General features: G+C 57.1%; 1 protein-coding gene across 2 annotated transcripts in view; it reads left to right on the top strand.

Moving 5' to 3' along the window:
• DNAH3 (dynein axonemal heavy chain 3) overlaps positions 1 to 22,550 on the top strand; it is a 208,317-nt gene that overhangs the window by 175,742 nt on the left and 10,025 nt on the right. For both annotated transcript variants that reach the window (XM_066383459.1, XM_066383458.1), the window contains exons 54-61: positions 832 to 1,057; positions 6,148 to 6,392; positions 8,095 to 8,211; positions 14,049 to 14,203; positions 15,476 to 15,643; positions 16,992 to 17,134; positions 20,132 to 20,336; positions 21,292 to 21,429. In XM_066383459.1, the coding sequence (XP_066239556.1) occupies positions 832 to 1,057; positions 6,148 to 6,392; positions 8,095 to 8,211; positions 14,049 to 14,203; positions 15,476 to 15,643; positions 16,992 to 17,134; positions 20,132 to 20,336; positions 21,292 to 21,429 (1,397 nt within the window). The remainder of the gene's footprint in view (positions 1 to 831; positions 1,058 to 6,147; positions 6,393 to 8,094; positions 8,212 to 14,048; positions 14,204 to 15,475; positions 15,644 to 16,991; positions 17,135 to 20,131; positions 20,337 to 21,291; positions 21,430 to 22,550) is intronic.

Below are 22,550 nucleotides of genomic sequence, written 5' to 3' on the forward strand. Positions count from 1 at the left end.
GGAATCGAACCCGGGACTTGCACACACCGGGCCGACCCTCTACTGCTGAGCCAACCGGCCAGGGTGAGTACCCTAACTTTGTTTTAAAAAAAAAGAAACTCAGTTCCAGCAGTTCACCTCTTTTGAGTGCACCCTCTCCCACAGAGAAACTTTAATCTCTAAACTAACTGAATAAAGCATGGCATTTTCCAATGGTGAAATACTATATAACCTTGAAAAAGGATAGGATAAGACTTTTACAAATGTAGCGATGTGGAAAATTCTATGTGAAGAAAAGCGCATGTGGTATCATAAGCATGATCGTATAGATGTAGGATTGAAATGGTTAAAATATCTCTGGTAGGAGTTACAAAACCTAGTAACATTGTTGCCTCCGAGGGAGAGAGAAGTGAGAGAGACCTGCTTGAAATTTCACTGTACAAACACCTTTTTTTCCGAGTAAAATAAATTTGTAAAAACTCACTTCCTACTTCTTTGGTTATGTGCTCACCTCTCTCGTTTTGAGTTCCCTGTTTATTTTTGTCACCTGGGAATTTCTCTTTCTTTCAAACTCTGATATATATATATATATATATATAAATTTGTGTCATTCCTTTTAAATTAAGAGTGTCTGTGTATTCAGAGCAAAAGAGGCATCAATAGTATCTTTTTTCTCCGTCTTACCAGAAGTCTACAGCTGCCCGGAGGGTTATTTTGTAACTGACGGAATCCAGCCGCGTTTCTTTCTGGGCCCAGGGTTTTCCTGCCACCCCTCCTCCTGTGACGTCCTTGTTCGTACGGTCCGGGCTGGCAGGTCCTCTCCTAACAGCCCCTTTTTCTTTCTGGTCTCAGGCCTGCTGAAGTTTGCTGATGATCTTGGCATGGGAGGTCCCAAAACACAGATCATATCCCTGGGCCAAGGCCAAGGCCCCATCGCGGCCAAAATGATCCGCGCCGCCATCCAGGACGGGACCTGGGTCGTCCTGCAGAACTGCCACCTGGCCACCAGCTGGATGCCGGCCCTGGAGAAGCTCTGTGAGGAGGTGGTCGTTCCCGAGAGCACCAACATCAGGTTCAGGTGAGGCGCTGCCCCATGCGGCCCCTGCACCCCGACCTGCCCCTGGACCCCGACCTGCCCCTGGACCCCGGCCTGCCCCTGCACCCCAGCCTGCCCCTGAACCCCGACCTGCCCCTGAACCCCGACCTGCCCCTGAACCCCGACCTGCCCCTGGACCTCGGCCGGCCCCTGGACCCCGGCCTGCCCCTGCACCCCGGCCTGTCCTTGAACCCCGACCTGCCCCTGAACCCCGGCCGGCCCCTGGGCCCCGGCCGGCCCCTGGACCCCGACCTGCCCCTGGACCCCGGCCGGCCCCTGCACCCCGGCCTGCCCCTGAACCCCGACCTGCCCCTGGACCCTGGCCGGCCCCTGAACCCCGACCTGCCCCTGCACCCCGACCTGCCCCTGAACCCCGACCTGCCCCTGAACCCCGACCTGCCCCTGGACCCCGGCTGGCCCCTGCACCCCTGCCTGCCCCTGAACCCCGGCCGGCCCCTGCACCCCGGCCTGCCCCTGAACCCCGACCTGCCCCTGCACCCCGACCTGCCCCTGAACCCCGACCTGCCCCTGGACCCCGGCCGGCCCCTGAACCCCGACCTGCCCCTGCACCCCGACCTGCCCCTGAACCCCGACCTGCCCCTGGACCCCGGCCGGCCCCTGAACCCCGACCTGCCCCTGAACCCCGGCCGGCCCCTGAACCCCGACCTGCCCCTGGGCCCCGACCTGCCCCTGGACCCCGGCTGGCCCCTGCACCCCTGCCTGCCCCTGAACCCCGGCCGGCCCCTGCACCCCGACCTGCCCCTGAACCCCGGCCGGCCCCTGCACCCCGGCTGGCCCCTGGGCCCTGGCCTGTCCTTGCACCCCGGCCAGCCCCTGGACCCCGGCCAGCCCCTGGACCCCGACCTGCCCCTGGGCCCCGACCTGCCCCTGCGCCCCGGCTGGCCCCTGGACCCTGGCCAGCCCCTGCACCCCGGCCGGCCCCTGGACCCCGGCCTGCCCCTGCGCCCCGGCTGGCCCCTGGACCCTGGCCAGCCCCTGCACCCCGGCCGGCCCCTGGGCCCCGACCTGCCCCTGCGCCCCGGCTGGCCCCTGGACCCTGGCCAGCCCCTGCACCCCGGCCGGCCCCTGGACCCCGGCCAGCCCCTGAACCCCGGCCAGCCCCTGGACCCCGACCTGCCCCTGAACCCCGACCTGCCCCTGGACCCCGACCTGCCCCTGGACCCCGGCCAGCCCCTGAACCCCGACCTGCCCCTGAACCCCGACCTGCCCCTGAACCCCGACCTGCCCCTGGACCCCGGCCTGCCCCTGGACCCCGACCTGCCCCTGAACCCCGACCTGCCCCTGAACCCCGGCCAGCCCCTGGACCCCGGCCTGTCCCTGCACCCCGGCCTGCCCCTGGACCCCGGCCTGCCCCTGGACCCTGACCTGCCCCTGGACCCTGACCTGCCCCTGGACTCCGGCCTGCCCCTGAACCCCTGTGGGAGCAGACAGCCTGCTGGGGTGGGAAATCAAAGAGGAACAAGACACGGTTCTGCCATTAAGAAGCTGACAGTCAGTCTCGCCTGACCAGGCAGTGGCGCAGTAGATAGAGCGTCAACCTGGGAGGCAGAGGACCCAGGTTCAAGACCCCGAGGTTGCTGGCTCGAGCACAGGCTTACCAGCTTGAGTACAGGGTCACTGGCTCGGCTGTAGTCTCCCCCTCCCCCCCTTCCAGGTCAAGGCACACATGAGAAAGCAATCAATGAACAACTAAGGTGCCGCAACAAAGAATTGATGCTTCTCATCTCTCTCCCTTCCTGTCTGTCTGTCCCTATCTCTCCCTTTCTCTCTGTCTCTGTCACAAAAAATAAATAAGTAAAAATCTTAAAAAATTTTAAAAAGAATAGACAAAGCCACAGTTGACTCGATTCATGTAAGACTCGGGTAAGATTCATGTTAAGAGTTTAAGGGGACCCACGATTTGCAAGTCTCCTGTTTGAGTGGGGATGGTGAGTTGATTCACTGACCATCAGTGACCCACTCAATGAAGAAGAAAACGATTCATGCTAACATTTAAGGTGTTTTCTTTTTAAGAATTTATTTTTATTCATTTTTAGAGGGGGGGAGAGATTGAGAGAGAGAGAGAGAGAGAGAGGAGCAGGAAGCATCAACTTCCATATGAGCCTTGACTGGCCAAGTCCAGGGTTTCGAACCGCCAACCTCAGCGTTCCAGGCTGAGGCTTTATCCACTGCGCCACCACAGGTCAGGCCTTAAGGTGTTCTGTATCGTGGTCCTAACCCAAAAGTCATGAACTCAAGTGCCTACGGAAGCCATGAATGTGACATAACGAGTGAGGGGGACCAAGCCCAGGACACATTCCACCTCCCACAGGACAGTAGCAGTCATCGTGGGGAGACCTCGATGGGACACAATAGGGAGCGGTGGGGACTGTGGCGAACTGGAAACACACACCGGGAGAGAAGAGCAGTCACTGTCTGATACCAGCTGGCCGTGGCCATGAAGGCACACGGGCCTCTTGGGATCTGATTTTTCCATTATTTTAAAGAGAATATGGGGGTCTAGAATTTTTTTTTTAAAAAGCCCTCGGTTTTTAAAAACTGGCACCACTTCAAAAATACGTGACAGCAATGGTGTTGATGTGAGGTCGACGTCACCGCACCGGCAGAGTGAAGTCAGGCCCATTGGTCACCTGTCCCCTCCCCTCCCAGCCCTGAGCCACGCCCACAGCAGACCGCCCAGCGAGCCTCCTCCCCATCCTGACTCTCCCCTCCGTGTGGTGGCTCCATCTGTGTCCTATTTTTAATGACCTTCCACCCCCAAATCCACCTGTTGGAAATTTCTCTAATGTCTGGCAAAACCAACACACACACACAGACACACACACACACAGACACACACACACACACACACACACACACAGACACACACACACAGATACACACACACACACAGACACACACACACACACAAACCTGCAACAGGGAAACATGGGAGACCACGGTGCGCGTGGGTAACTTGAGCTTGGGTAGGAAGAAAACAGATGAATAACAAGCCCAAAAGCCAATTTTCCAAAATGTTAGCCTCTACATCAGGGGTCGGGAACCTATGGCTCGTGAGCCAGATGTGGCTCTTTTGATGGCTGCATTTGACTCGCAGACAAATCTTTAATAAAAAAAATAATAACGTTAAAAATATAAAACATTCTCATGTATACAATCCATTCATTTCCTACATGTTCATGGTTGTAGGTGGCTGGAGCCAATCACAGCTGTCCTCCGGGACAACACCAGATTTTTATTGGATAATGCGTAAGGTACACGGGTCGTTGCATGGCTCTCACGGAATTACATTTTTTTTTTAATTTTTTATTTATTTATATATTTTTTACAGAGACAGAGAGTGAGTCAGAGAGAGGGATAGACAGGGACAGACAGGAACAGAGAGAGATGAGAAGCATCAATCATTAGTTTTTCATTGCACGTTGCAACACCTTAGTTGTTCATTGATGGCTTTCTCATATGTGCCTTGACTGTGGGCCTTCAGCAGATCGAGCAACCCCTTGCTGGAGCCAGCGACCTTGGGCTCAAGCTGGTGGGCCTGGCTCAAACCAGATGAGCCCGCACAGAAGCTGGCAACCTTGGAGTCTCGAACCTGGGTCCTTCCGCATCCCAGTCCGACGCTCTATCCACTGCGCCACCACCAGGTCAGGCTGGAATTACATTTTAAAATATGTGGTGTTCATGGCTCTCTCAGCCAAAAAAGGTTCCTGACCCCTGCTCTACGTGATAACATTTTAATTTTTTTCCTTTTATGTATTTTTACATAGCTTTCCTTTGTTGTTGTTTTTTTTGTGGGAGTAGATAAGCTTTTATATGTTAAAGGGAAGACATCGTTCATATTTTCAAGGTCGATTTCAAATGCTGTTTCCTCTGCAACAGTCAAGTTTTTTCTGTGAAGTGCCGGACAGTAAATAATTCGGACACTTTGGTGGGCCCTATGGTCTCTGTGGCAACTGGTCAACTCGGCATGAAAACAGTCGTACTTAACAGGTCAACAAAGGGGCCGGGCCAGTTCCAATAAAACTTCATTTAAAAAACAGAAACAGGCCACACTCACCCGACCTGCGGTAGCACAACAGATAAAGCACAGGCCTGGGAACGCTGAGGTCGCCGGTTCGAAACCCTGGGCTCGCCTGGTCAAGGCACATACGGGAGTTGATGCTTCCAGCTCCTCCCCCCTTCTCTCTCTCTCTCTCTCTCTCTCTCTCTCTCTAAAATGAGTAAATAATAAAACAGGGCATGCTGGATGTGGGGCTCTGGCTTGCAGGCATCTCCCCCCGACTCAAACCTCTCTTCCCGAGGGTCCCAACACCAGACGAGCCCCCCCCCCGCCCTGCAGCCTGGGGGTCACAGTGTCCTGCGCTATAGCATTCTGCTTTCCAGGGTTTTCTGCCCTGTGCCTCCATTTCCTCCCTCGCCGCAGGGCTGCGGGTGTCTGGAATGCTCACTTCAGCCTCCCTGGGGCGTGGGGTGGAGCGCTTGACCAGCCTGGCTGGGAGAGAGAGGACCCTGGAAATAGGGACAGTGGCTTTCCAGTCAGAGAGCCCTGAGGCCACGTCCCCGTTTGGCCACTTCTACGTGGTGTGTACCTGACTTCTCCCGGCCTCCACCTCCCCGCTGGTCAGAAAGAGGGGACGGCGGACCCCTCCCCAGAGGGCGGCTGTGAGGACGAAAGCCAGGGAAGGGACCGATGGCATTCTCAGCGTGGGTCTCGGCCTCTGGCGGTCCTTCCTGAATGGCAGCCGTGATTTTATTTCTTCATTGCCGTCATTTTCCACTTAAGTTGTTGCCTTCCTCTAAGGCAGCCGGTTCTCAACCTGTGGGTCGCGACCCCAGCGGGGTCGCCTAAAGCCATCGGAAAATACATTATGCATATCAGGTATTTACATTCCGAATCATAACTGTAGCAAAATTACAGTTATGAAGTAGCCACCAAAATTACTTTTTGGCTTGGGGTCACCGCCACACGAGGAACTGTACTGTGGGGTCACGGCATTAGAAAGGTTGAGAACCACTGCTCTAAGGAGTGGGGGGGCCTGTCGTCCTTCCAGACTCTGGCTGACCAGCTACCCATCGGAGAAGTTTCCCGTCAGCATCCTCCAGAACGGCGTCAAGATGACCAACGAGCCGCCCAAGGGGCTCCGGGCCAACCTCCTGCGGTCCTACCTCAGCGACCCCGTCTCCGACCCCGCCTTCTTCCAGAGCTGCGCCAAGGCCGCCCTGTGGCAGAGACTGCTGTTCGGCCTCTGTTTCTTCCACGCCGTCGTCCAGGAGCGGCGGAACTTCGGGCCTCTGGGTGAGAGGTGATGGCGCCCCTGGGCTTCGGGGGGGTGGTGGGGGTGGTGGTGGGGGTGCCGGCCAGAGACTCGGCTGGGGTGGGTTCCGGTGGCCCCCCGAGAGAGGGCTTTGCCAGGAGAAGACCGTTCCAGGAGATCTCTGGGACATCCTCGTCCCCAACGTGACTTGTTGTTTATCTGAAACCGTTATCGTTTTACCGAGGGTCCTGTCTTTTCATTTAATAAACCCGGGAACCCTATAAACCAGGTCCGTGTCAGTGTCAGCGGGAAGAGGCGTTCCTGCATCAGAGCCCCTCGTTGCTGAAGTGACGTGATAAAGGGGGACGGTAGGCCCTTCCCTCTGCTGTGGATTTCTTTTTCTGAAGTGAGAGGTGGGGAGGCAGAGAGATGGACTCCTGCATGTGCCCTGACCACCTGGGATCCACCCAGCACGCCCCCTACCAGGGGGTGCTCTGCCCATCTGGGGCATTGCTCTGTTGCTCAGCAACCAAGCTATTTTTAGCACCTGAGGGGTTATGGAGCCCTCCTCAGCTCCCTAGGGCCAACTTGCTCCAGCTGAGCCCTGATTGTGGGAGGAAATGAGAGAGAGAAAGAGAGAGAGAAGGGAGAGGGGAAGAGTGGAAAAGCAGACGGTCACTTCTCCTGTGTGCCCTGGCCAGGGATCAAATCCCACACATCCACACGCCAGGCTGACACCCCACCACTGAGCCAACCGGCCAGGGCCCACCCATGTCATTGTGGTTTTAAGGTTGTATTCTCTCTCTCTCTCTCTCACTGATGGGCCGCCTCTGAGTCCCTGTGACGGCTTCGGAATGACCCACTTCAGGGATTCTCAGCAGCTCGTTTTAGAGAAGGGGGCAAATTGCTTTTTGGTGACTCTTTCTGAACACCCTCTTCCTTCCCTTCTACCTGCACACCCCGGCCCAGTTCGCTGTGCAGACCAGCTGACCCTTCCCCTGAGGGACGCAGGAACGAGACAGCCGGGGGTGGGGAGGGGACGCGTCCGCCTTGCACACCCACATCCCCCCTCCTCCATGGCAGACCCCCCAAAACCCACGCGACAGCTTGGCTGGCAACCAACGGCCCCGTTGCGTCTTCTTTGCCGGGACACGAACTTCCCTGTTTGGTTGTTTCCTTGTGTTTTGATTTGCACGCCAGGACCTGGGAGGAAAGGAGAGGCCCCTGTTGAGCGCGGGGCTCCCTGCACACACAGTGCCGGTCCAGCCCCGGGTCAGTCGTCAGCACACCCTTAGAAAGACAAGGCTGGTGTTGTCACGGCGGGCATCCCCTCCTCCCTTTGACGAAGTCCCAGCTGCCTGCGTTCAGTGGTCTCGTCACACCGGCTCCTCTCCAGCCGTGACATAGCGTCATTTTTTTGGCAGTCTGTGCCTTACGGCCGTGTTCCCGCCCGGCTGAATAATTCCCATCCCCCCCCAATCCCAGCAGACGAACAGCTTTCTGAACCAATGGGGAGAGCCGTAGGAAACGGGTCCTAGCAGGGCTGTGTTCTCAGACCAGATGGCCTGCACGTTCGTCCGTCCGGGGTCAGCGTCGACGCCGGGGCGGCTGGCCCCGTGCTCACGTGCGTGCGGCGGGCAGAGGTCCCTGGTCCGCGTGGGTGGGAACTCTGCCGGCTGCATCTCCGGGTGGAAGTCGAGCGCCTCGGCCCTGAAGCCTGTGCTGCTCCTCTGCCCCACGCAGGCTGGAATATTCCGTACGAGTTCAACGAGTCCGACCTGAGGATCAGCATGCGGCAGGTCCAGATGTTTCTGAACGATTACGAGGAGGTGCCCTTTGATGCTCTGACCTACCTGACAGGTGCGTCCGGGCGGGTCCTCTGTGCCTCCACGCCCCTTCCTGCCCCTCTGCTCTCGTCTCCACTCAGGGGTTCGCTCATCCGTTCTTCCGTTCAGCTGCCACACGCTCAATGTTGTTGTTGTTGTTTTCAGCCTGACTAGGCGGTAGTGCAGTGGATAGAGCGTCAGACTGGGACATGGAGGACCCAGGTTCGAAACCCTGAGGTCGCCAGCTTGACTGCAGGGTCATTGGCTTGAGCATGGGATCAGGGACGTGACCCCATGGTGGCTGGCTTGAGCCCAAAGGTCACTGGCTTGAGCAAGGGGTCACTTGGTCTGCTGTAACCCCCCGGTCAAGGCACATACGAGAAAGCAATCAGTGAACAATTAAGGAGCCGCAACAAAGAATTGATGCTTCTCATCTCTCTCCCTTCCTGACTGTCTGTCCCTCTCTCTGTCTCTCTCCCTGTCTCTGTCACACACACACACACACACACACACACACACACACAGAGAGAGAGAGAAAGGAAAAGAAAATTAAGATATAATCCCAACCTTCAAATGATTCACAGAGGGAAGAACAAACATTTTTTCTTAAATGACAACACATGATGCGTTCGACAAGAGAAGCACCTACCCAGTAGAAGGCAGCCCAGTGGTTCAGTCTCAGGGACGGGAGACAGTCAGGGAAAATGTCTTGAAGGCATTGAGGACGGGGTTTTGAGGGGTGCTAGGGGTGTGGTCAGTGGGAGGAGGAAGGGGTTCAGGCAGTGGGAGGAGAAAGGGGACTGTTCCCAGCAGCCGAGGAGCCCAGAGGGGGAAGCTCACACGTCCGTGCTGGAGCAATCCCACACACACAGTCCGGCCAGCAGCCTCGCCGGGCCAGCCCCCTCGGCGTGCCGGACGCAGGGCCTGCGGTGGCCCCGGTTCACCATGCAGCTCCACAGGAAAACCCAGCCTCTCGAAGACCACACGGATGTCCTCCTCAGCTCCGGATGGGAGGCAGTGTGTCGGGGTCCCTCTTTCGAGTCCTGATGCCGGCACTTCCGCACGCTGTCGACGTAAGAAACATCCAAACCTGGAGAGAATTTTTATGAGAATGTATTTGAGCCAAACAAGAGGACACGAGATCTCAACAGACTGAAGAAAGAAGAAAAAAAAAAGATGCTTTCCTCAAATGGCAGTTTGCAGCGTCGTGCCCCTGGAATGAGGGAGGCAGTTTGCAGCGTCGTGTCTCTGGAATGAAGGAGGCAGTTTGCAGCGTCGTGTCTCTGGAATGAGGGAGGCAGTTTGCAGCCTCATGCCTCCGGAATGAAGGCGGCCGTTTGCAGCGTCGTGCCTCCAGACGATGACAGACGTGGGGGTTCCCGGGTGACAGGACCCTGGAGATTCTGACTCCGCTTCCCGGCGGTTTGACTGGGGGGGGGGGCAGTCCGCAGAGAAGCAGATTTCAAAGGTGTGCACCCCAGAGGCACAGAAGTCAGGAACAGGCCTCTCTAAAGCAGAGATAAGCCTTTCTCTAAAGAAGTTATATGCCCCGGGGGGTCGGGGGGACGGTGGCTACGAGCCCGGACTTGCCCAGGTTAGAAACCGATGGTCAGGGAGCCGGTGAGGTTACATCCATGGAATCCCTTCTGCGTCCAGGCAGCAGGTCAGCACACGGAGCCCTCACGGCGACCTCGGAGCCGCCTGTTAGTTACCCGTCTCACACGGCCGGTCAGACTAGGGGTGAGCAGCAGGGTTCTTCACTCGGGGCGATTCTAGTGCCATCGAGCCCCCTGCCCCCCGCTCCCAGGAGACATTGGGCAATGTCTGGAGACATTACTGGTTGCCACAGCGACCGGGGAGCTATGGGGGCCTGCTAGGTGCCCTCTGGGGGCTATGGGGGGCTGCTGGGTGCCCTCTGGGGGGTATGGGGGGCTGCTGGGTGCCCTCTGGGAGCTGTGGGGGGCTGCTAGGTACCCTCTGGGGGGCTATGGGGGGCTGCTGGGTGCCCTCTGGGGGCTATGGGGGGCTGCTGGGTGCCCTCTGGGGGCTATGGGGGGCTGCTGGGTGCCCTCTGGGGGCTATGGGGGGCTGCTGGGTGCCCTCTGGGAGCTATGGGGGGCTGCTGGGTGCCCTCTGGGAGCTATGGGGGGCTGCTGGGTGCCCTCTGGGGGCTATGGGGGGCTGCTGGGTGCCCTCTGGGGGCTATGGGGGGCTGCTGGGTGCCCTCTGGGGGCTATGGGGGGCTGCTAGGTGCCCTCTGGGGGTTATGGGGGGCTGCTAGGTGCCCTCTGGGGGCTATGGGGGGCTGCTGGGTGCCCTCTGGGGGCTATGGGGGGCTGCTAGGTGCCCTCTGATGCAAAGGGTAGCCCCCAGCACTGAGCTCTCCGCTCCCCCAGGCCGAGAGTGTCCAGGCTGAGAAGTCCTGCTTTCCAGTGAGTAAGTCCAGTGGCAGGAGGTCACACAGACCTTCCCTGAGCCCAGTGCCCCCTGACACAAAACCCCAAGGGGCGCCCCCATCCTGAGTCCCACGGGTGTTTGTTTCTTGAATGAGCCCTTTCCAGGAAGCACGGGGCCCCCCTCAGACTGCAGAGCGAAGGCGTCCGTTGCCCTGGGGTACAGTCTCCGTGCTGCCCCGCCTGCAGCTCGGAAGCCAGCCTGTCCCCCCTGTGCCAGGAGCCTGGTCCCTTTTGAACTGTACAGTCAGCGAGCGTAGCCTAGGGAGGCTGAGGCGACAAACCACCCCCCAATCTCCAGAGGGTCAGACTCCAGAAGGTCCCTTTCTCGCCCAGTTGATACGTCTAGCCCGACTCGGAAAAGGTCTCTTTCTCGTTTCGGCACGGCTGGCAAAGGCTGCACCAACACTGGCTGCCACCGTCTCAACACCTGCTCGCGAGGTCACTGCCACGGGGGCGAGGGGACACGTCCCTGAAGGGCTCGTGCCAACAATGAAATGCACAAGAACGTGTCACCTGGCTCCACCCTACTGCCGTGGGCCCAGGGAAATGTGACTTTCTTCTGTGCCCGGAAGGGAAGAAGAACAGGTAGAGATAGATGATCGTTAGAGGCTCTGCATTGACACTCACTGAGGAGACGGGTCTCCTTTGGAGAGTGGTTATCAGATTAAAGGGGCTCGAGTCAACATATGCTTAATCTGGTCCCCATCCCCACCCACCCCCGCCCCCAGCCTCAGCCCTGCCGCAGGAACAGGGAGAATGTAGATGCGACAGAAGGCACCTCTCGGGGCCCTGTGAGAACTTGTGTTCTGGCTTCAGAGAGGAGGCGTAGACGTAGCTATAAAGACATGCAGCATCCTTTGTACACACACACACACACACACAGCCTGCAGGACATGCAGCATCCTTTATAAACACACACACACACACACACACAGCCTGCAGGACATGCAACACCCTTTATAAACACACACACACACACACACACACACACACACACACACACACACACACGGCCTGCTGGACTGTCTCCCGCAGGACAATGTGCTGTGGAGAGCGTGGTCCGAGGACCCTCCCCCATGACTCTCTGCTGGAGATTTCTCCTCACTTGGGTCCGTCCTGGTGGCCCTGTGGCACGGCCCCGCTCCCGTCCAGGGGCCGCCTGCTCGGCCTTGACTATCGTCATCACCGTGCGCTCGTGAACCTCTGTGCAGCTGGGAGCAGCCCCTCCGTGTTCCAGCACCAGCTGGGCCTGAGAAGACAGCAGAGAGAGCCTCAGGAATCCAGGTGGCCCGGCGTCAAGCGAGGCAGCCTCTGCTGGGGCTGCAGGGACTCGGACGTGAGCCCCTGGGGTCCTCCTCCCGGACAGTTAGACCCTCCAACTCAGAGCAGCTGAGGCCTCCTGCCCCCAACTTGGGCCATACTTCCTCTGTCTTGTCTATAATTTGCCCATTCCTGGAAAGGTTGGTGTTGGAAACGAGCCCACCCCCGTGTGTAGCCCCACGCACACGCACACACACACGTGCACGCACGCACACACATGCACACACATGTACACATGTGCGCACACATGCATGCATGCACACACTTGCAGGCACGCACATAGATCTCCTCCTCGCAGACTGGTGTGTGGTTGGTCCACAACTAACAGATACGAGTTGGTATCACGTCTCTGGAATCTGACCCAGCTGGAGGACCTGCCAGTAGGGTTGGGCAGGTTCATTTGATGTCCCCTTCAAAGAATCAATTACCTAATTCTTCGGGTAGAAAGATCTGAGCCTCTCTGATCGGGAGACCACGTCCACATCCCCACGCCTCAGATGAGAGAGTGGCTGTCCAGAGAGCTGACATCGTTCTGCAGGGTCGTCTCACAAGCGTCTGGTAGCGCCGGGAGAGTCCCCACGTGGATCTGTAATGTCTGGTCCCTCGAGTCTTCTCTTCACTGCGATTCAGGACTGAGAATGTAGACACCAGCCCTCTCCGGTGGTGGGAACTGCCGATGGTGAATGGAAGGCCCTGTTTCCCGCCACGGGGCACAGAGTGTGGTCTGTGGTGACAGAACGTGAAATGACCCACAGAGAGAAGCAGGGGTGAAATTCCGTCGGCTGATTCAAGCCCTGGTTCAAGCCGTCCCTGAAGTCCGGCTATGTCCTCCTTTTCGAAGATTTGGTTGTTTAAATTCCTGACTTGATTCCACCACCAGCCAATAAAACCCCCCCTGCTCCCTCCCCCTGCTCCCCCCCCAAAAAAAAGAAGCCTGTGTCTCAGAGAATGTCGTTGACGATGAGGGTGGGTTTGGGAAGTCACACCCCAAGGCAGTGTCTGCAGGGTCATCTCCACTCTCTAGAGCAGGGGTCTCAAACTCAACTCAGCATGTGGGCCGCAGAGCAAGATCACAGCCGTTCGGCGGGCCGCACTAGGTCTACAAAAGGCAACTGTTATGCAACACTTTTCAGTGTCACAAAACGACCAGAAACTGTAGTTCACATCACAACTGCTGTTAACTAAGCTAATATCTAGCTAGGATGCTAGAGAAATGAAAAATACAAGTAAGCCCCTAGGCTTACTTAATTTTATCCAAAATATTTTGAACTTCGTGGATTAGTCTGCGGGCCGCACAAAATTGTTCGGTGGGCCGCATGCGGCCCGCAGGCCGCGAGTTTGAGACCCCTGCTCTAGAGTATATGGGTTTCTAACGACGATGATTAACTAAGTGCTTTCTATGGGAGCAGCTTTGTGCTCAGTGCTTGACAGGCGTTCTTACCCGCAACCGTGTAAGACGGACACGTGTGGTCACGTCCAGGTCTCGACAGGTGAGGGGCTTCTCTTGAAGTTCGGGGCTTAGAACCCAGAAACTGGTTGGAAAGTGCCGGAGCTGGAATCGGAACCCAGGACTGTCTCCTACCAACGTTCTCGACCTGAACCACCTTTCTGTAGTGTCTTCCACTGACATGTAGACGTACACACGCACACACGCACGTACACACACACGCGCACACACGCACGCACACATACACGTACACACATGCACGCACACGCACGCACACTCACACACACGCGCACACGCACACACACATACATGTACACACACACGTACACACATGCACACGCGCACGCACACGCACACTGGGAAGATGCCTAAATGCTCTTGGTCCACCCTGGGTGGACACACTGGTGACTGTATCGATTTCCTCTGGGTCTATCTCCACTTCCTCGTTCCTGGTACGGTGGGCGGGTTATCTTTGTAGCAGCTGACACGCTCAGCCGGCCTGGCCTCATCCTGGACGGAGTGCGGTTTCATCAACCCGGGACCTCAGCGGAGCTTCTTGGCTCCAAGACGCCTGTGTGTTAGGTGAGGACGTCACTCGGTCAGGTCCCTGCTGAGCTCACCCTCTTCCTCTGCCGGCTCTCTCCCCAGGGGAGTGTAACTACGGGGGCAGAGTGACCGACGACAAGGACAGGCGTCTCCTCCTGTCCCTCCTGTCCACTTTCTACTGTAAGGACATCGAGCAAGACCGTTACCGCCTCGCTCCCGGAGACGTCTACTACATCCCTCCCCACGGTTCCTACCAGGTGAGGGGCAGCGGAGGGAGGGGACCCTCTGTCCCCCCCAGGGGACCCCAGCAGTCTCCACGCGGCCAGGGCTGCCAGGCGGTCAGTGAGAGCCCAGGCGTAGCCTTGAGCTTTCCGACTTGAGGTCCGTGAGTGTTGGGGACCACAAGCTGACAGAGTCCTTGCGGTTTAGATTTTGGGGGGACAGAATTGTGGGGAACTAGCAGTAAGTGGACAGGCTAGCGAACCCCTGCATCACTTGCGTGGTTAAGTTGCTGACGGTTACGTTTTCCTCCACCCCTTCCTGTTAGCTGTGTGGCCGGATTGTTTGTACTCCTCCTGTCCCCCATGTCCCCCGGAGAGACTGGGGCCAGTGTCCTGTTTATCCTTTGTTTTGTGAAGTTACAATGTTGTCTATGCTGGGGTTTCTCTGCACTTGGGGGGATTCTTGGGTTGCCTTGGAAATGTGACTTTGTTCTAAAGATCTCTTTGATTTGCTAACGACTATACTCTGCCCTATAAAGAGAGCAGGTCTGGGGTGGAGATGCTTTTTTTCCGAGAGCTCTCTCTTGTGTTGCACACAGACCTCGAGGTCCCATCTCTCCCTGCCGTTTCCACTCAGGACCTGGAATGATGAGCCGCGCTGGTCCGCGGCCTGGGAGCTCTTTCCCGTATTCCAAAAAAAACTGACCTTCAGAAGAGACATTCTTCCTGTGTCAGGAACACTGGGTGTCGGGTAGACAAGGTCTTTCAAAACGGAGGGCTTTTCTGGGGGGGAGGGGGTACGAGGGAAGCGAAGGTGCAGGTTTGATCGAGAGCAGGCTGGAAATTGCTGCTTGAAAAACGGGGGAGGGGGCTCAGAAGGTGGCCAAAGGGAGGGGCCAAAAACCTGGGTGGGAGGATGAGCGAGGCACGAAGAACAGGAGAAATCTTGTGTTGAGCCCCTGCTGCGCGCCACGGGTTAACCCGTCATAACCTGGGGCGTCTTCCCACGGACGGGTGAGAAAACGGGGGTTTCAGCCGAGCAGCTCAGCGTCGCCCCGTGAGTCGGAATCGGGGCTGGTTCTGTCTGGATCCAAAGCCCCCCAAATGCAGAAGAGCGTGGGCTGTGTCCAGCGTGCCCAGGCGTGTGTCCACCGTGCCCAGGCGTGTGTGCCCACGTGGGCGTGAGTCTCGGTCATCCCAGCTGGGTTGCGATTCCCACCCCGGTCGGGTCGGGTCGGGCCCAGCCGAGCCGTCCGCGGGACCCCCGGGGGAACCGATGTCTCTGTCAGCTGGAGGTTTTCTTCGCAGTCCTACATCGACTACCTCAGGAGCCTCCCCATGACGGCCCACCCGGAGGTGTTTGGGCTCCACGAGAACGCGGACATCACCAAGGACAACCAGGAGACCAACCAGCTGTTTGAGGGGGTGCTGCTGACTCTCCCCCGACAGGCGGGGGGCCGCGGCAAGTCCCCCCAGGTAAGCGGCTCGCGCCCAGTTTCCCGGGCGGTTCTCCCCTGGGGAGGGCGGGGGGGGGGGGAGGCACAGACTGTGGGTGAAGAACAAGAAGGCAGAGAGGTGGAGGTCCGGCAGACCCTGGGGGGGGACACTGCTGAGGGTCCTCAGACACCAGTGTTTCCAGAACGTCACTCGTCCTGTGTGACTTTCATGACTTGTTGCTCCGCCCGCATGTCCTGCCTCTGCCCTTTTTACATAATATTGAAGCACCAACCTCTGTTTGTATGTTTCCAAAGTGAGAAGCGGGGGGGGGGGGGCAGTCAGACAGACTCCCACATGCGCCCAACCGGGATCCACCCGGCACACCCACCAGGGGGCGATGCTCTGCCCATCTGGGACGTCACTCTGCCGCGACCAGAGCCATTCTAGCACCTGAGACAGAGGCCAAGGAGCCATCCCCAGCGCCCGGGCCATCTTTGCTCCAATGGAGCCTTGGCTGCGGGAGGGGAAGAGAGAGACAGAGAGGAAGGAGAGGGGGAGGGGTGGAGAAGCAGATGGGCGCTTCTCCTGTGTGCCCTGGCCGGGAATCGAACCCGGGACTTCCACACACCAGGCAGACACTCTACCACTGAGCCAACCAGCTAGGGCTTATTTATATTTAAGTCTGAATGATGTTTTATTTTTAAAAAATGACCAGATTCCCTCTGTGACATCCGTCTAAGACTCACTCTTGATGCTTGTCTCGGTCACGTGATACATTTATTCATCCCACTCTAAAGGCCGGTCCATGAAAATATTTTCTGACATTAAACCCGGCCTGTGGCCCAGAAAAGGTTGGGGACCCCTGATGTAGAGGAGCAGCCTCCTGTCTCCCCAGGCGTCCTTGGTACTGGCCCCAAGCAGGAGTTCCCGGCTGGGTCGGGAGTTGGTTGGTCCTAAGGAACCAACTGTGGGAGCTGCGGGAGATTCTCACCCAGGGGCGACTTAATGACCAGAGTCCTGCCGGGCTCAGGGCTGCCCGGAGGCCACCTGCTGATGAGGCCACACGGGTGCTCCTGGCCCTGCTCCGAGGCCCTCGCTCCAGGCGTGAGACCAGAGCTGTCTTAGCTCAGCTTTTTACTTCCTGGGCCAAAGGGTGACGTCCCTCCCCACCCCACCCCCGAGGCTGGTGCCGACCAAGGTGGCCGTCTCTTCCACAGCCCCCCTCCGCCCCTCGCCGCCCTGGTAGAATTGGCTTCCGTAGGAATATCCCCCAGGAAGGTCCAACGGGCTGTGTTGACAAAGACAGGTGCTGACCGGCTTTCAGTTCGGCCAGACGGAGTCACAGAGCGGGCTTCGATTCTCACTCACTTCTCCTCTGCCCTCGAAGGAGGTGATCGAGGAGCTGACCCACGACATCCTCTCTAAACTCCCCCAAGACTTTGACCTGGAAGTGGTCATGAAACTGTACCCCGTGGTCTACAAGGAATCCATGAACACCGTCCTCAGACAGGAGCTCATCAGATTCAACAGGTGGGCCGGGCGGGGGGCTCACTTGGATTCCGGGAGTTGGGAGTGTGAGGGGAGGGGTCTGGTTGTCGGGGACGGAGAAGGACAGGCCATAAGGGGTTACCGGGCAGAGGACGTGGTGTGCCCCACCCACAGGGAGGATTCTAAATAAGACCCATCCAAACAAACGCTGAATCTGGGATTAAGTCACTTCTATTCCTTCTCTCCCATTTATTCTTTCACGTGCTATCGGCAAAGCCAGGTTAAACCCAGTGCCATGCCCAGGTGGATGTGATCCTGGCAGCCACGTTTACTGAGCCCTTGGGGTCAGGGGTGAATGGAAGCACTGTGTGCCTGCTTGTATCCAACCCCGGAGTAGTCTTACCGTTGTTCTGACAAACTATAGAAATGATCCCTGAAAGTATAGTCTTATTACCGTTGTTCTAGAGACGAGAAGACAGACCCAGAGGGCGCAGTAGCTAGTGCAAGGTCGCACAGTCGGCAGGCAGTGGAGGAACTGAATCCAAACCCAGGCTGTCCGACTCCAAAGCCCACGTGCTCAGTGTATGAAATCAGGGGCAAGGAGAGGGGGGAGGTCACCCCACTGCCTCCCCGGCAGAGACGGGGAAGGGGTGTCATGGGCTGGCCCTGGGGATCCCTCCTCGTTTCTCCAGTTATTACACATACATAGCGTGGGGTCCCGTGGGCTCATCCTGACTAACTTACCCTCAAAACGGAAAGGGCTTCCACAGACCATTGAGACCCAGTGGGGACCAGTGGGGACCAGTGGGGACACTCGGGGCTTCTGTGGCCACGGTTCTCCTTGCTCCGGACTTCCCATCTGTGGCGTTCTCTGAAGGACCAGGCCACCGGGAGAATGTCATGACCATCGAGACCCAGTGGGGACCAGTGGGGACACTCGGGGCTTCTGCGGCCACGGTTCTCCTTGCTCCGGACTTCCCGTCTGTGGCGTTCTCTGAAGGACCAGGCCACCGGGAGAATGTCACCGAAGCGTTTCTTGGCTTCCCCAGTCTCAGGGTTCCTTTCTAGAGGCAGTAGGCACTTGGCTGTATGGGGGACCAAGCAAAGCGTGGGGTGTGTGAGCCTCGGATGTGACCTGGCTGGGGTGAGCGGGACCATCTGGCACAATGTCCTCATACCTTCTGACGCCAGGCCGAACGGCTTCGTTCCCTGCTGAGGTCACTCTCAGGGGGCTTTCACTGGCCTCTCCCACGGGCCATTGTCATGGAAGCAAACAGGGTGACAGCAAGCTTATTTTCCAGTGACGTCGGGATTAGTCCCAGGGGGCAGTCCTCTAACACATGCTTCCCCACCTCCCTTCTCAGCCTATGCACCCCCCGCCCCCCGGTGTGAGAAGTCGTGATGACCCCGGTTACAGTTCAGCCTCTGATTCAGAGGAACCACTGTCTTCCGGGGCAAACGCCCCTCCCTTGGGTGTTAAAAACCGTGAAACAAGCAGAGCTCCTATCTGCTGGAAAAGCAGGTCTTCAGGGCGCCCCAGCTGGGTCTGTGGTGGGGGCACTGGACCCCTTGGCTGAGCACGGGCCGCAGCTACACGACCCTGACACTCTCCTTCACGTGAACGGAGCGGTCACACAGCCACCGTCTGTCTCTTCCTCGCCTGGGACTATGGTCGTAGCCACCTGGCTGGGGCTGGTTTCATGAACCTTCAGAGAGGACAAGCTCACTCTGTGGAAGATGGTTTGACCTTCCTGGGGACCTGTCCCAGAGACAGAGAGGCCAGAGGGGCAGGCGAGCTTGGCTCTCCCAGGCTGCCTTTTCCTAAATATGCCCCTCTTCGTCTAGTAAAAAAAAAAAGAGAGAGAGAAAAGTGGATCAGAATGGCAATTTAGATCAAAATCTTTAAAATGGCATTACCATGTGACCTATACATTCTACTTTTGGTAAGAAACTCATAATGCATGTCCACAGAGATTGATATCGATGGGTGTTCCTAGCAGTGTGGTTCACGGCGACAACAATCTAGAAATAGTACGTTTTGGCAATTGAATAAAAATAGAGCACCTTGCCATCGTGACGTGTAATTTAATTTAGTGACCTGCCGTCACGAGAAAGGGTGCTTTGAATCTCTCAACTTGGGAAGGTGATCCCTGTATGCCGAGAGAGAAAAACCCATTACAAAAAGTAAATATTGTATGATCCCATTTAAAAAAATAATTTGTGTTGACATACAGAAAAAGCTGGAAAGATATGTACATCAAAGTTATCTTCAGGTGGTAGGAAAATGGGTGATTTTATTTTTCTCAGCTCTATAAGTTTTCTACCATAAATGTCCATTAATTGCCTTACTTTTTTTTTTTTTTCTGAAGCTGGAAACAGGGAGTGACAGTCAGACAGACTCCTGCATGCGCCCGACCGGGATCCACCCGGCACACCCACCAGGGGCGATGCTCTGCCCACCAGGGGGCGATGCTCTGCCCCTCCGGGGCGTCGCTCTGCCGGGACCAGAGCCACTCTAGCGCCTGGGGCAGAGGCCAAGGAGCCATCCCCAGCGCCCGGGCCATCTTTGCTCCAATGGAGCCTTGGCTGCGGGAGGGGAGGAGAGAGACAGAGAGGAAGGGGGAGGGTGGAGAAGCAAATGGGCGCTTCTCCTATGTGCCCTGGCTGGGAATCGAACCCAGGTCCCCTGCACGCCAGGCCAACGCTCTACCGCTGAGCCAACCGGCCAGGGCCGCCTTACTTTTTTTTAGTTATCTTTTTTAATGATTGATTTTTAGAGAGAAAGAGAGAGAAAGAGAGAAAGATGGGGGGAGGAGCAGGAAGCATCAACTCAGAGTAGCTGCTTGCTGTAGGTGCCTCCACCAGGCAAGCCCAGGGTTTTGAACCGGCGACCTCAGCGTTCCAGGTCGATGCTCTTTATCCCACTGCGCCACCCCTGGTCAGGCTCACCTTCCCTTTGAAAGGAGACCAGGAGTCGGGGTACGCGGGTGGCAGCAGGCCACCGGACAGCCCAGCTGAGACGCTCGTCTGCTCTTCCAGGCTGACCGAGGTGGTCCGCCGGAGCCTCATCGACCTGGGCCGCGCCATCAGAGGGCAGGTCCTGATGTCCTCCGAGCTGGAGGACGTCTTCAACAGCATGCTGGTGGGGAAAGTGCCGGCCATCTGGATGGCCAAGTCCTACCCGTCGCTGAAGCCCCTGGGCGGCTACGTGGCTGACCTGCTGGCCCGCCTGGCTTTCTTTCAGGTACGTGGGAGTCGGGGTCACCGGGCACCTGGCCTGTGGGAGTCGGGGACACCGGGCACCTGGCCTGTGGGAGTCGGGGTCACCGGGCACCTGGCCTGTGGGGGTCGGGGACCCCGGGCACCTGGCCTGTGGGGGTCGGGGACCCCGGGCACCTGGCCTGTGGGGGTCGGGGACCCCGGGCACCTGGCCTGTGGGGGTCGGGGACCCCGGGCACCTGGCCTGTGGGGGTCGGGGACCCCGGGCACCTGGCCTGTGGGGGTCGGGGACCCCGGGCACCTGGCCTGCTCGTGCAGGCCGAGAGGACGTGCTGAGGTGGCAGACGGGGGGCCGAGAGCGTAGACCGGGGAGTCACGCAGCATTCTGGACCGAGCTCCTCCTGGACACAGTCGTGGGCAGAAGGGAGTTCACGTTCTTGGGGAAAGATGATGGCCTACGGAAGCCAAGACTAGGAACTAATTGAGAACATCCTCTACTTGGGGCCCAGAGGCCAGATTTGGCCGAAAGATATATTTTGTTCGTTTGCCCGAGCCATTAAAAATTTTGTTTTGAACTGGCGTATAAACACTGGGTTCTTCCATGTAAAAATCGAGATGTTTGTTCTGCCAGAGAGAGGGAGGCGTGGGCCAGGGGACCTGCGTGCCCGGCCGTCACCGCTGCTGCAGAGGAGTGGCCGCTGCCCGGCTCAGACAGGCCTCCGCCCGCCCTGCTCTCTGCTGTGCCCCCGACGACGCCAGCTCGCCCCTGAGCTCTGCCTCAGGTGGAAACACGTGTCTCAGTTACCTCCTCCGTTTCAGCAGCGGGTTGGGGGCAGCGCGATGCGGAGGCTGCCTGTGTCAGGACAGAGTTAGAGAGCAGGTGTCTTCAGGGGACTCAGTGACACCGCCTGCCTCTGAACGACCTTTGAGCTCTCGCTGTCGTTGTTGACTGGTTCCTGTGATTTCTGTGGCCCCTGCAGGACTGGATCGACCACGGGGCCCCGGTGGTCTTCTGGATCTCGGGGTTCTACTTCACGCAGTCTTTTCTGACGGGCGTCTCTCAGAACTACGCCCGGAAGCACACAATCCCCATCGACCACATTGGATTTGAGTTTGAGGTAGGTAGGGGCGTTCGGGGTTGCCCGTTTCCTGACGGGCCGGAACGCTGGGCTGTGTTCAGGGCGCGCACGCGCTTTGGAGATGCTACAAATGAAACATTTAGCATGACTTCATGTCGTTCCGAAAGTTATTCCTGATAGAGTCCCAAGGCTTTGTCTTTTGTGTACGTAAAAAGGAATTTTTCCAGAGGAAAAATCTGTCACTAAAATAAATACCAAGAAAAAAAGAAAGCCTTCTCCCAGGCCGTCTAGTTAACATGGTGTTAAGCCTAATCCAGAGGGACTCGAAACATTGAAGACACGAACAAGGTCCATCGATTCCACACCAGAGCTTTATTGTCTAGCTTGGCCAAGCGGTGGCAACGTCGACAGAAATCTGAGGGAGAGCGCGCCGGCCCTTTGTTCTACTTAGTTTTTATATCAATAGTTTTGCAAGCGGGAAGTACAGAAGCAAAAATTGCAATTAGGTGCTCTTTACCACTATTGGTTATAGTCATATGTCCTTTAACATGATAGGACCATGTTCAATTTGCAAGCCATACATCATTTTGGAGAAAACAAAATTTACAAGTCAACACAATGGTAGAAAGACGTCTCTTTACATATTAAGAGACATTCCTATATTATCTAATGTTTATCCACTGTCTCTTTGTCCAGAGTCACACACATGAACTATATGCATTCATATGGGAGAGGTAGTTTCCGTGGGGACAAATGCCTGCAAATGGCTCATTACTATAAGAAAAGTTTTATTTTGGCTTTTCTCTTCCTGCACCTGGCTAGCCATTCACCCCTTTCCCCACAGGTGTGGTGGAATGTCAGGGAATCCATGTATTCTTCCCCTTTGCATTTACAATACAATGCCAAGGGCCATCCTGGTTTTATGCCAATCACACAGTACAGAGACTATCCTCACAATTTCTCTGCACACCTTAACCCAAATTAATAAAATGTTCTTAAAGCCTCTTAAAACATTAATATTGATTCTGTAGCTTTTGGGACTTTACACCACCTGCGGGTGAGGTGGCGCAGTGGCTCCTCAGGGCCCCTCAGCCTGAAGTGGACGTGGTGGGAGTTTTTACCCCACAGTGACTGACAAACACTGCTACAGATCACGGCTT

This window comes from Saccopteryx leptura, chromosome 4 (genome assembly GCF_036850995.1).
Source record: "Saccopteryx leptura isolate mSacLep1 chromosome 4, mSacLep1_pri_phased_curated, whole genome shotgun sequence".
NCBI classification, from domain to species: domain Eukaryota; kingdom Metazoa; phylum Chordata; class Mammalia; order Chiroptera; family Emballonuridae; genus Saccopteryx; species Saccopteryx leptura.